Genomic DNA, 14,400 nt, shown 5'->3' on the forward strand with positions numbered 1-14,400 from the left:
TAAACAAACTTTGAAAATGAGCCGCGAATTCACGGAAGAGTTTATAAAGTTATATGAAAGCGAGCCTTGTCTTTGGAATGTAAAGTCAAAAGAATACCATGACAAGAATAAAAAAGATACAGCATATGGGAAACTGGTAAACAAACAACAAGTAATCGAATCAAACGCCACAAAAGACAGTGTAATAAAAAAAATTAACAACCTCAGAAGCGCTTACAGAAAAGAGAACAAAAAAATAAAACAATCCATTAAGTCTGGTGCGTCGGCTGACACTGTATACAAACCAAAATTGTGGTACTTTTCATTGTTGAGGTAACTAAGTCCAATTTTCTTTTACAAAATTAATTAATTAGATATATTTTGCAGATTATTTTACCACTGTTTACAGTCTTGTAAAGTATTCGAATACAAGTATTTGAATACTAGTATTTAAAGACTGATGTATTTAAATGGTATTTTAAATACAATTTTTTTAATATAATTTTTAAGTTTGATATAGCTGTAACTAATACCTATAGTATATCATTTATAGGATACAGATTACTTTCATATTTTACTGAATTAGGCAAGGTAAATCAACTCCTTCTCTGACGTATTTGTCTGCAGACAAAAATGGCTCAAAAGTATTTTGTAGGTCTTTCAATTCCAACGTTTATACTAAACATCCTTGGGTATGTGGAAGTTTTTATTTACAGAGGTTATTCTGTTGGCCATGCATTTTATTGAGTCAGTCAAATTCTGTTTGGATTACATTAGGCTATGCTGATTTTAAAAATCTTTCCAGAAGTATTCTGAGACACGAAGTTTCCAAAGACCATGTTCACAATTTTTTAAATCTAAAAAATTTAGAAAAAAATACTACTAGTGTTATGGACATAATAAGTGAACATGGACAATTATTTAAATTACGTTATAATGAAAATGTAAGATTAAATAGGTTATGCATGGAACACATCATCGATTTGGTATTATTTTTGTCTAAACAAGAGTTGGCATTTCGTGGGCATGATGAAAGTGCAAATTCTATTAATAAAGGCAATTTTAAAGAGTTACTTGAATTACATTTTAGTAGATGCTCATTAGAAGTACAAACACATTACAAATCGCTGCAGAATAAATTTACAGGTACATCAAAAATCATACAAAATGAAATAATTTCATGTATATCTGAATATTTAGAAAATCATATTAAACATGAAGTTAGACAATGCATGTTTTATTCTATACAAATTGATGATACTACAGACATAACTCAGAAAACACAATGTTCTGTAATTTTAAGATACATAAGTAATAAGTCTGAGTTGGTTGAACGTTTTTTTGGTTTTTATGATGTCAGCAAAGACCATACTGCCGAAGGATTATTTAATTTAATTACTTCCCTTTTAATAGAGTTTAATATTGAAGAAAAATTGGTTGGTCAGTGCTACGATGGAGCTAGTGTGATGGCAAGGCATTTGAATGGTTTACAAGCTAGAATAAAAGAAATTGCACCCAATGCATTATTTACTCATTGTTTTGCACACAAATTAAATTTAGTGTTGCAACATGGATGTAATAGTAATAAGCCATGTCGTATATTTTTTGCCACTTTAACAGGAATATCAGCTTTTTTTCACAATTCAACATCCCGTACTAATGTAGTTGACAGTATTGTAGGTAAACGCATTCCCCAGTTTGTACAGACAAGGTGGGCATCTAGATCAAAAATTCTAAATTTATTAGTTAAAGAATGGATTAACTTTAAAGCAGTTTTTGAAGCTATAATAAATGACCCTCAGTCATCAGCTGATTCTATTTGTGGATCAGTTGGACATTTAAAAAATCTCAAATCTTTTGAATTTGCATTTTTAGCACTCATTTTTAGTGATATATTTTTAATTACAGATAACTTGTTTAACACACTGCAAAACAAATCATTTGACATGGAATATTGTGTAAAGAAAATAAGTATTGTGTGTGATCTTATAAAAAACAAAAGAAATGAAACAGAATTCCTAAAAATATATAATAATGCAATTTCTTTAACCAAACTGCCCAAACCTTCTAGAAACAATGGCAATACAGAATTTAACTATAGAATTTTATTTTTTGAAATTATAGACAATATTTTAATGCAGTTAAGTGTTAGATTTAATGATGCAGATAAATTATTATTTTTACAATTAGCTGACGTTACAAAATTTAAAGATTATTGTGGTATATTCCCAAAGTCTGCTTTAGATAATCTTATAAAAACCTACTCAAATATTTTTCCTAATGAGAACAAATTAAAAGTAGAACTGGAAGTGTTTTATAATAATGTCAATTATTATAACTTAACACACATTTATGAAATGATTAAGATTTTTGAAAAAGATGGGTTAAAGGAAGTTATGCCTGAAGTATACAAGTTATTTTCATTAATTTTAACCATTCCATCTACTAGCGCTTCAGTCGAAAGAAGTTTTTCTTGTCTGAAACGTATCAAGACTTATTTAAGAAACAGTACTTCTCAACAGCGCTTAAGTTCTTTGTCTAAAATATCCATTGAAAAATTATTAATCCAACAGCTTAAAGAAAATGAACCATTTTATGAAGAAATTATTAATATATATGCCAGTAAAAAAGATAGATCTATTGATTTAATATATAAAGTATAATACTTTTTTATATTCTTAATTATTTTTGTCAGTTTAATTTTGTTCTATAATTTTTGTTTTGTTACTAGAAAGTCACTAGTCAATCCATAAACTTAAAACTGTTAACATTTTTATTATTTATTCAAATATGTTTTTATGACTATACATTTATTTAAGTTACTTAAATTTGTATGTGATTTTTACTGGGAAGACACTAGTCAATTTAGAAACTAAAAATTTTTATTATTTAGGTCAATACATTTTTTTGAAATTTTTCTTTTGCATCAATTTTGTAAATATTCAACTATTTGTAACTCAAAACTAAAGAGACACTTTATAGGGTTTGTGTCTCAGTTTTGTATAAATCATAGATGTACCTATATAGTATATTCGAAAATTATAAATTATAATTATATACAATATACAATATACCTACCAGTAATGCCAAATTGTAACTTAGTAGTTAGCATTTAATTATGTGTTATAGTGAAAATGAAACCGTTCTCTGACAGATTTTTAAAGAAAAAAATTGTATTTAAACAAAATAAATGAGTTTTTAGGACTGTGCGATTCGCTTTAATAAGTCCAGATGGGTAGGAACAAAATTGTTGCCTCCTCAAAATTTTAATGCCAGAACCGCCACTGACTGCCATTGAGTATTGACACGAGTTATTAGTTATTATTTTATTAATTTATTATGCTTTACATTTACGATTTACGGACTTACGGTGTCGGTAACGACTAACGGACATTCAAATTTCAAGTACTCAACAAGAATATTTGTGTTATATTATTTTACTAAACTTTTAACATGCCTAGAATAAGCCCAGTGTGGCGACACTTTGATAAAGTAAATAAAACGTTGGCCACTTGTAAAATATGTGGTGAAACTTTACAAACTGCAGGTAATACCACCAACATGCGTCAACACCTGGTAAATGTTCACAATGTAACACTGGACGGTAAATCTAAGAGTATCTTAGAACCAGAAAAAGTTGACGATTCAGAGGATGTAACTGATGTAAGTGGATTATTTAAATTTTACGTTACCTATTTCATGTATTATTGAATTATATCCATTGATATATTTATTAAAAATTACTTTGTATTAACACGTCTGTCTCCCTACAGTTAGTAAATACACCTGGTGTAAAACGTAAAAGGGTTAATATCCAGCCATCAATTAAAGATAGTTTGTCATTCTGTACATCTATGACAAGTAAGCATTATTTAACCATAGATAATAGACAGTAGTACCTATTTTGATTTGTACAATTTTGTTTTTAAAGGTGGATCAAAGTCTGGCGAGATTACAAATGCTTTGGTGTATTTTATTACAAAAGATAACCAACCCTTTTCAACAGTAGAAAACTGTGGGTTTAAGCATTTCATGAAAGTTATCTGTCCTCTATATAAAGTACCGTCAAGAAATACTATAAAAAACAAAATTGATGAAAAATATAAGTATTTGGCAAACAAGTTTAAGGAAAAGCTAAATCAGACGAACAATTTTACTTTAACAACTGATATTTGGTCTGATTTATCTATGAAAAGCTATTTAGGAATTACAATACATTTCTTGGAGGGAATACAATTTGTTTCGGGTACTATATTTTCTACATATTATTACATTTATATTTAGCACTATAAAAAGTAAATGTACAGCATATTAAGTAAGTATTGGTTATATTTTGATTTTTTTGTTAGGTACATTGGGAGTATATGAATTAAATGAATCACATACATATACGTATATAAGTCGTATGTTTGAGAATTGTCTGTCAGAATGGAATATTTCAAAAAATCAAATTATTGCTGTTGTTACAGATAACGGTAAGCAATAATTATAAACTATTATTTATAGGAAACTATGCTTATGTAGGTATTATTTTTTATTTTGATTATTTATTAATATAGGTAATTATTTCTTTTTTAAGGGTCAAACATAAAAAAGGCAGCACAAGTTACGTTTAGTGTGGAAAAGTATATACCATGTATTGCGCACACCATCAATTTAATTGCAGAAAAATCAATATCAGACACAAATAATTTGAGTTACTTACTTCAAAAGGTACGGAGTATTGTAAAATTCATAAAAAATAGCACTATTGTCAGTGATGAGTTAAGGAAATGTCAAACTAATGAAGGTAAAAAGATTTTCAAATTGTTTACAATTACCTGATTAATTTATTCTTTCTTTTTTTTTTAATAGGAAAATCAGAAGGACACTTACTAAAAACTATTTTAGATGTAAAAACTCGCTGGAATAGTGTTTATTACATGGTTGAAAGATTTTTAAAACTTTCATCCATGATTTCTGGAATTTTACTAACTAGGCCAAATGCCCCAGACTTGTTAACCGGTCGTGAGTTAAATGATTTGAAAGGTATTTGTGCTCTTTTACATCCTCTAGAAAATTTAACAACAAAAATGTCTGGTGAAAAGTATGCAGTGATTAGCACAGTCATACCATTATTGAATTGTGTAAAAAGTGCTACAGAAAGTATTATTGCAGAATCAGATATTTGCATTGATTTACAAAAAAATATTTTAAGTGAGATACATAGACGGTTCAAAGACATAGAAAAGTTCAATGACTTTCCACTGGCTACACTTCTGGACCCCAGGTTAGTTAATTTAGATTCATCATTATTAAACAACCTTATTTGTATATAAACCTAATTCTTAAAGGTAACTAATTTTATTGTATTAGATTCAAGAACGTGCATTTCAAGAATCCAGTTAATTGCCAAGCTGCCATAGACGGTATTAAAAATATGCTACGGTTACAGTTACCACAGCCAAGTAACCTTGAGGATCAAGCCTCCACTTCACATGCTGAACAAGTAGATTCAAATAATGGTAAAAAAGATAATTTTATTTATGAACATACCATTCTGCAATTGCAACGAGTCAAATTCAAAGGAGAGCGCAACCCATAAGTCAAGAGGTTAATATTTTTAAATTTTGATGATGTTGATTAAATGCACCATGACTTACAATTTGTTATATTTTTAGATTTATGAATATTTACAAAAGCCAGTTGTTCCTGTAAATTCAAACCCATAGAAGTTTGGGAAGTTCTTAAGACCATGCATCCTAATGTATACACTATTGCTAAGGAAAAGTTGTCCATTATAGCAACTTCCGTTCCTTCTGAGCGTCTATTTTCAAAAGCCGGAGCAACGATTAGCAAATCACGAAACCAACTCACAGGTAAACATGTTTCAAAATTAGTATTTTTAAGTTCCTTGAGTGAAGACATTTGGTTTTCATAATATTTATACTAATTGCATGTTTTATTACCTAGTAACCTACCGTAGTTACAACTTACAAGTACAGTTTTATTATGTTATGTTTTACTTTTTTATTATGTTATTATTTGTTACTTTTTTATTAATATGTTATAATTTGTTACTTTTAGATTATGTAACTGTTAATCATTTATTATGTTGGAATAAAGCGAATTTCTATTATGTTTAAATATTGTTAAGTTAATTTAAGATAATTAAAACAAAATTTATGGAACTTAGGAAAGTTTACTGACCTTACTATAATTATAATTAGGCTACTATCTAAGAGATATATTTGCTACATAGTGACCATGCTTATACTTTTTACTATTTTGTTACAGCAATAACTGTGAATAAGAAGCCCACATTGTAACAACTCATGACTCATGAGTCATGAATATTAATGCCAAGTAATACAACATATGCGCGAACATTATAGATTTGATAATTGTACTATTATTTTTAAATATGGGCATTAAGTATAAAATAATTTTAAAAAAGTTAAACAGTTACCTAGCAAATTAATATTTTTCAACTTAACCAGTTAGTTAATTTTTTAATTAACTGAGTAAGTAAACATAATATTATTATGTTATAGTTTATAAATTATTTTTATTTTTGTTAACCATGATGTACACAATGATATTAAATAAAAACAAATAAAAAACAAATAAATATTTTTTGATTTAATCACAAATGTGTAATTGCTAATGGGAAATAAAAATTAAGCTATTGTAGATTTCAATATCTACTAAATGCTTAATAAATATTAAAGTTGATCAATACCCTGCAAGTGTGAATGTGTAATCCATGATTACTACCTTATAAAATGTGAATCGTGTATGGTATAACCGTATCCTTCATTTTAGAGTGCAAAATTTGCCTTTTTTTTTCGATACATCCGTGTTTATTCAGCGATGTATCGATTAATCGTCGTTTTATCGGTTCGATACATCGACATCGATAAGACGTAATGAAAACATCGATTATTCGATACATCGTGACAGCTGCGATTTTTGCCATCCCTATGCTCAACACGACGGTCTTTAGAATAATAATGTGCGTCTCCCGCGAGTGACTACTAGCCCAGTCGAATTAGACGAAAATAATGCTTCGGTTCGGAAAAAATCCCATCAAGCTGAAATTTGGCATACATCTTTATTACGTCGTCATAAACAATGTGTAAAAAGTCGACCACGAAATCACGTGCGCGTCAAAGGTTATTCGAGGTCAAAGGTCGTGAAAATAGCCTTTTTTTTAATATCTCGCTGGTTGTTGGTCGTACGATAAAATGTTTCATACAAAAGTTGTAGAGGAGGTAATTCTCTACAAAAAAGGAACTATGACATTTTCACGTAAGAGTTTTAGTCTTTGAGCTATAAAGCCTACAAAGTACATACTTTTAAAGATATTTGTTTTTTTCACAAAAAACAAACAGCCTTTGCGTTATTATCTCGCTTTGAGCTTGTCGTACAAAAAAAAGTTTCAAATAAAAATTGCAGAGGAGAATATTGTCTACAAGATGTTTTTTTTAATATTTATAATATGTAATTTAACTTGCAGTATTCACCATTTAGAAAATTACGATTACGTAACGATAATAAAAATGCATTCGTTTATTCATGTCTGGATAACGGGTGGCTGATTGTTTGTGGTACAGCATGTTGTTAGTATATATTATATGGTATATAATATGATATACTATATAATGTTTCAATGAAAATGTTAGGTTAGGTTGATACTCCCTTTTATTTTTTAACAATACACGTTGCCCGGGCAGCTGCGAATTCCTAACACAGCGCCGCACCGGCGCCCTGCCATCATACGACCTTCACCTTTTTAGTTGTGTTTGGTCCGTATGCGTGATTAGTCGTGTTTTGTGGTATACAAACATTGAAATTTTATGTTATTTTTGTGAGTATTGCACACATTTATTTTGTACTGTTCGTATTATATTACATTGCCTACTAAATGGAGGGTAGTTGTTTTATTTGTAATGACTTACTGTCGGTCGGTAAAACAGTTAATGTTGAACGTGGATTACAAACGTTAAAAACCGTTAGTAATGAAAGGGAAGATGGGTGTATTGAATTTTTAAACAGTGTTAATTCAGTGACGGTTCATGTAGAGTGTCGTAAAGAGTATACACACAAGAAAAACATTGCCGCATTCAAAAGACAACGTGATGAAGAGGCCGCAGGCACATCAAACCCTTCACCGCATAAAAAACGGACAAGTGCGTTTGATTTTAAGACACTATGCTTATTTTGCGGTGAAAAAGCTGACGAAGAATTAGAGATAAAAAAACACCAAGAACATCGATTGAAAATTTCTCAGGTTAGTACACTTTCTTTTAAAGAGACTGTTATTAAAACAGCTGAGTTACGATGTGACAAACTTGGTAAAATTGTGACGGAAAGAGTTAGATTTGAACACGATTTAGTAGCTGCCGAGGCTAGATACCATAGATCGTGTTTTGTATCATTTAACAAATATAATCCTACTAGTTTAAAAAAAGGTCGTCCACAGGATGAAAGCGTTAAACTAGCAATGTATGAAATATTTTACTACATCGAAAATAACGAAGATTGTCAATTCACTTTATCGGAGTTAAAAGAAGTAGTAACTACTGATATTATTCCAGATTCCAAAACAATAATTTCTAAACTAATAGAGCATTACGGGAAAAAAATTATAATAACTCCAAAGCAGGGACATTTAACAATAATTTGTTTCATTGAATCACAATTCAATAATTTAAGTAAATCATGGTACGAAAAGAAAAAATCGAATCCGTCGGAAGAACGTTTACGAATCGTAGAAGCGGCAGCACAAATTATTAGAGAGGATATTTGTGCTGTCCCAATTATGAATGATTCATATCCCCCAATTAATCAAATGTTCGATAATATTAATGAAAATATACCATACAGCTTATTATTTTTTTTAAAACAAATAATTCTAAAAAATAAAAAAAGCGATATCAACTCATGGGAAACTAAATGTACTGCAATAAGTCATGCTATAATGAAGTGTACTCGCCCACGATCATTTTTGTCCCGATTATTACTTGGTCTATCAGTATTTTTTCATAGAAGATTTGGATCTAAGCGTATATCAGATATTTTGTCATCCTTAGGATTTTCAAACACATATCATGAAGCAATGTTATATGAAGCTGCTATTGTTAAACACCCTCAACCGAATATTCTATTACCTGAAACAGGCGCTTTTATACAATATTCTGCTGACAACGCAGATATCAATGTGTATACGATTGATGGACATAATACAGTGCACATTATGGGTGTAATACAAATTGTAACACCAAAAAGTGCAGTTATATCTAACGATCATATACCAAAATTAAAAAAATTGCCAGCCGCAAAAGATATTGCTGCTATCGCGCACGTGCCTTTGCAAATATATGACAACTATGGTGTTTCAGGAATGAGCAAAATTGTAGTAGAAAATATTATGTGTGACGACATCACAATAGATTCTTTCCTGAATAACGTTGATTACTTGTGGATGTATGGGAAATGGAAGAATGTCCCGGGTGTTCCAGGATGGAACGGTTTTCTAGAATATCTCACAAAAAAAAATAATACATTTTCAACATCTCGTATACTATTTTTGCCGTTTATTCATTACCCAGCGAGTAATTTAAATACAATTTATACAACCTTAAACTGTGTTCTCAATAACATGAAGTCATATGGCCATGAAACATGCGTCGTGACTTTTGATCAACCATTGTTTATAAAAGCTCGAGAAATAGTTGCAGCCTCTAAACCAGGTTCGGAACTATCAAAAGTTATAATACGACTCGGAGGTTTTCACTCACTACGTTTACATGCACAACTAAGGTCGGTTTAAAAACTAAAGCGGTCTAATCATGCATCATGTAAACGCTTTAAAGCGACCTTAATAACATAAACCGTCTTTATTTTAAGGACGCTCGAATATGTGGTTTAACCAAATTAAATCGGTTTAATAAATAAAGTCGGCTGTATTTTTGTCATGTAAACACTCGATAAACAAACCGATCACTTTTATTTTGATAAGTGATGAAATAATATCATGATAATACCCAAATATATATCAGATTTTATTTTACGTATATTAACGTAAAACTTTTTTTAATTGTTTTCAAGTTTTTAGTGAACTAAGTCGTATTATTACCTACTCTAATAAGTTTAATTATTAACTTCATTAGTTGTATATTATAAGAAATGAATAACTCTAACAAAAGATGCAGTTGGAGTGCTGCAGAAATTGCTACATTGGTTGATTCTGTTAAAGAAAATAATATAATGAAACTCCTTGATGGGAAACGATACAGAAACGCAGATGTAAGTAACAAAACTGATTTTCTTATGCAATTTAAAATAAAATAGTAGTATAAACTAATTTACCCAACTTGCAGATTTATGAAGTTGTAAGACTGGACTTAGAAAAAATTGGTTCATCTAAAACGGTTGCTCAAGTTCGAGCCAAGTGGAAGGCGCTCAAAAGTGGCTATTCTGAGAAGAACCGTTTCAACAAGATAAGTGGAAGCAACCGGATGTCTTGTGATTCAGAAAAAGATTTAGATGAAGTCCTTGGAACTCGTCCATCTATAAAACCACTGGACTTTGGAACAGACTCGACAAAAGAAAATGGTAAGGACCTTTGTTTAGCTTTTGTGTTAAAGAAACGACCAACTTAGGGCGGTTTTGATGTTATATAATACATTGTAAATAACTTAAGATTAATCAATATAGGTGTATGTTCAATAGAACATTTTGTTTTTAGTTAAGGTTTGAACTTTGATGATATTTGAACATTGAACATATATTTATTTTTGTTTAAATTATTATTCCTTATTTTTAAATTTGTTTACTAATGTTATATTCTTTTTAACTTGCTGTGACATAATTAACTTATAAACTAAAGTCTACTCTCCCAATACAAGCTATGCTTATAGGGAGTGTTGCATATTATTTATCTGTCCTGTATTTTTTATGTGTATTGTGTACCTATAATTGCAAAATATATACATTATTGTTATATAGATAATATTTTTGCCCTAAGCTAAACACCTGCCCCAAGTAGCTTGTTGTAGCCAAGTAGCTTGTATTATACAAGTAACTTTATAACTAAATATTTGAGAATATAATTAATTCATGTAAATTCCTACTTATTTAAATTTTGTCTTAAAAATCATAAAATAACTTACCTAACTAATTAATATATAGATATGGAGTTCATTGATGAAGTTGAAGAAAATATAACAAGTGTTAACGAAGAAAATGAAGATGTCAGTTATGAAGTAGTTTACCAGCAAGAGGACCAGTTAGACTCAAGTTCAACACAGAAAAATGAAACAAAAACTCTATCCCAAAAAAGAGAATTTCGACGTAAAACTAGAAGTAAATTAACTTCTTTGTATACAAAATTACCTTTTTTTATGCATTTGCCTACATTTTAGATTCTGGCGACTTATTGAACATAATGGATTCTTTTCATAAGACTATGGAAGGACATAAAGATTTCATTAGAGAAGAGAATGAAAAACAGAGAAAATGGGAGGAAGATCTACTAAAAGCTGAACAAGAACAAGCACAGAAAGACAAAGCAGAATTTACTAGCCTTCTGACAAGTTTACTGAAGCCTAGAGATTAATTAATTACTATTATGTATATATTTTTAAAATAAAAAAAATTGTAAACCAAAGACTGGAAAATATTACAATAAGATATGAAAGTATTAAGTTTTAAATTTATTTTGTTTTTAAATGTTTAATTAAGATTTTTTAAATTGTATGTCTTACTTAATGTTGTACAGTTGATAGTTTTGATGGATTGTTATTATACATTTACCAAAGACTAAATATTAATTAATTACCATTATGTATATATTTTTAAAATAACAAAAAAAATTGTAAACCAAAGACTGGGGAATAATGCAATAAGATAAGAAAGTATTAAGTTTTAAAATTTATTTTGTTTTTTAATGTTTAATAAAGATGTTTTAAACTGTATGTCTTACATAATTTTGTACTGATGATTGTCTTAATGGATAGTTATTATACATATAGTTTTTTAAGACTTCACGAATGTCCTTTGCTTGTGGTTCAGCCCGAGTAACCGTTACTTGTCGAGGTTGTGGTCTTTCAATATTAACTTCATTGACAGATCTTAACCAGCATGGATTGAAATTATCTTTTGAATTTTCAATTATATTGTGTAATATGACACAACTATGTACTATACTTGGCATGAATTTGTAATTAATATCAGCTCTTTTCAATAACACTCTCCATCTAGCTTTCAAACGGCCAAAAGCATTTTCAACACAAATTCTTACAGATGATAGGTAAGTATTAAATGACTCTTCTTCTGATGTAAGAGCTCCTGTGTAACCCTTTAGCAACCAAGAAAATAGAGGATAAGCAGGGTCTCCAGCCAACATCAGTTGAATAGAGCAATCAGATATAATGCGACAATGATTTGGTAATTTATCTTTAGACTGTTTAAATATATTGGAATCTTTTAAAACAGTAGCATCGTGAACAGAACCTGGGTGCTTTACTGTTATATCTCTGAACAAATAATTACAATCAACAATACCTTGCATAACTATAGATGGCCAACCTTTACGATTGACAAAATCACGATATCCATTAGTAGGTGGTAATATAGGTATATGTGTTCCATCTATAGCTCCAAAAATTTGTACCATTCCAGTTACTTTTTCTACTGATTCAGCCAAAGCTATTGCTTCTGTCACTGAAGGCATTTTTAAATAAGATGGACCAAGTACCGTAATAATAGCAATACAAACATCATATACACAATTATGCACTGAACTCTTATGAACACCAAATAAACTTGCGACCACCCTATATTCTGCACATGATGCCAATTTGTACAAAGCAATAGCTACTTTTTTCTCTACACTCAATGGTTGACGTACAGCATTTTCAGATGGTTTAAGAAAATCATTCAACTTGAAACACATTAATTGGAATGTTTCTTTACTCATTCTGAAGTTTTCGAGCCAATCTTCTTCTTCAAAGTTGCTATTTACTATTCTGTCCCAAAAATCGGAGCTTCTGTTCTAAATATCATACATTCAAATTATAACAGTGACTGATTATTACAAAAATTAATAGGTATTGATATTGAGTACCTTCATCCACATCCTTCTGCTCATATGATTTAAATTAAAAGTAATCATATTGTACATGAATTGATTAATTATTTCTATAGCCATTTGAAGGTACATCATTTTTTTTTGAAATTGTCGTCGATGGCGTAGTAATAAGAGTTTATATTTACTACGACGCGCCTCGCATTTAAGTTTATACAGATTTAAACAAGCGATTGCTTGTATAGAATTCATTTTAGTCAGCGTTTAAATAATAAACAAAAAATATTAAAATTTAAGAAACAAATTACATATTTTTTAATATTTAAATATTTTAAATTTTAATATTTGATTATTGTGATAATGGATATGTGATATATGATAATGGAGCTGGAAAGAAATATTAATGTCATGGAATAATGAATTTTATAACATACCGATTTAATATTGAAGACCCACATGTAAACAGGTCAGGAATATTAGGTCGACTCATAATAAAAACGGTTTCAATTAAGAACGGCTCAACTCGTATCATGTAAACGTAGTCACTTACTCATATCTTTTCTTGGATCTATTGGATATATAATGGCAGGCAGTGGACTTAAAGAAGCTCTTAGTGTAATTTATGCTCCAAATTCAGTGGATAAAATATTAAATGGACATGCTTATTCAAGAGCAGTTAGAGGTCACATATTACTTCACTTAGCGTTATCAACCATTGTTGCTGAATATACACAAATAGATGACTCTACTGACGAATATTTAAGAGGTTATATTAATCAAATAATTAAACAAAATTGTTCATACGAAGATGTAGAAGGTTCTAGCAGTATACTAGAACCATATATAGAACAGTTTAATGCTACTTTAAAAAATATACAAAGTCGAGGACCCACAGCAAAATTATGGGTTCAATATTTTCAAATGGTATCTATAGTCAAAGACTTTATCAGATCTGAAAGGTTAGGAAATTGGCAAGGACACTTAAATGCTGTGAAAAAAATGCTCCCTTTTTTTCATGCATCTGGACACTATCTATATGCAAAATCAGCACATTTATATTTGCAGGATATGCTTAAACTACAAAACAATATGGACCAACAGTCGTTTAAAAAATTTACTGATGGATTTTTTACAATTAGACGCAATAATAAATTTAATTGCGGAACTTGGAGTGATATGGTGATCGAACAATCACTAATGAAATCAATGAAGACTGAAGGAGGAGTTTCACGAGGAAGAAGTACTCAAGAGAGCGTTTTGAGTAAATGGATTTATGGCATGTATTCTTTGAACTCAATATGTGAAGAATTAGAAACGTTTTGTAACATTTCATTAGACACCGTTGATCA

At 29.7% G+C, this 14,400-nt stretch overlaps 3 protein-coding genes and 1 pseudogene across 3 annotated transcripts; 3 read left to right on the forward strand and 1 right to left on the reverse strand.

Annotated features, from left to right (window-relative positions):
* The first annotated feature begins 2,685 nt into the window (after positions 1-2,685).
* On the forward strand, positions 2,686-4,803 carry LOC132943272 (uncharacterized). The gene is made up of 2 exons (XM_061012193.1): positions 2,686-4,454; positions 4,559-4,803. Exons 1-2 carry the CDS (start codon positions 4,385-4,387, stop codon positions 4,801-4,803), a joined length of 315 nt encoding a protein of 104 aa, XP_060868176.1. The 5' UTR covers positions 2,686-4,384.
* Positions 4,804-4,901: 98 nt separating this feature from the next.
* Positions 4,902-6,466, forward strand: LOC132943271 (zinc finger BED domain-containing protein 4-like; annotated as a pseudogene).
* A 3,683-nt stretch (positions 6,467-10,149) lies between these two features.
* LOC132942351 (uncharacterized) lies at positions 10,150-11,581 on the forward strand. Its single transcript, XM_061010660.1, has 4 exons — positions 10,150-10,269; positions 10,344-10,578; positions 11,155-11,328; positions 11,388-11,581. Exons 1-4 carry the CDS (start codon positions 10,150-10,152, stop codon positions 11,579-11,581), a joined length of 723 nt encoding a protein of 240 aa, XP_060866643.1.
* A 348-nt stretch (positions 11,582-11,929) lies between these two features.
* On the reverse strand, positions 11,930-13,102 carry LOC132943649 (uncharacterized). Its single transcript, XM_061012672.1, has 2 exons — positions 13,091-13,102; positions 11,930-13,018 (listed from the first exon to the last, which is right to left on the reverse strand). Exons 1-2 carry the CDS (start codon positions 13,100-13,102, stop codon positions 11,930-11,932), a joined length of 1,101 nt encoding a protein of 366 aa, XP_060868655.1.
* Positions 13,103-14,400: the final 1,298 nt, after the last annotated feature.

The sequence above is a fragment of the Metopolophium dirhodum genome, chromosome 4 (genome assembly GCF_019925205.1).
Source record: "Metopolophium dirhodum isolate CAU chromosome 4, ASM1992520v1, whole genome shotgun sequence".
NCBI lineage: Eukaryota > Metazoa > Arthropoda > Insecta > Hemiptera > Aphididae > Metopolophium > Metopolophium dirhodum.

Coding starts and splice junctions, on each gene's coding strand:
- LOC132942351 (XM_061010660.1), top strand. CDS start 10,150: ATGAATAACTCTAACAAAAGATGCAGTTGGAGTGCTGCAGAAATTGCT. Junction 10,579..11,154: donor AGACTCGACAAAAGAAAATG/GTAAGGACCTTT, acceptor ATTAATATATAG/ATATGGAGTTCATTGATGAA. Junction 11,329..11,387: donor ATTTCGACGTAAAACTAGAA/GTAAATTAACTT, acceptor CCTACATTTTAG/ATTCTGGCGACTTATTGAAC.
- LOC132943272 (XM_061012193.1), top strand. CDS start 4,385: ATGTTTGAGAATTGTCTGTCAGAATGGAATATTTCAAAAAATCAAATT. Junction 4,455..4,558: donor TGCTGTTGTTACAGATAACG/GTAAGCAATAAT, acceptor TTCTTTTTTAAG/GGTCAAACATAAAAAAGGCA.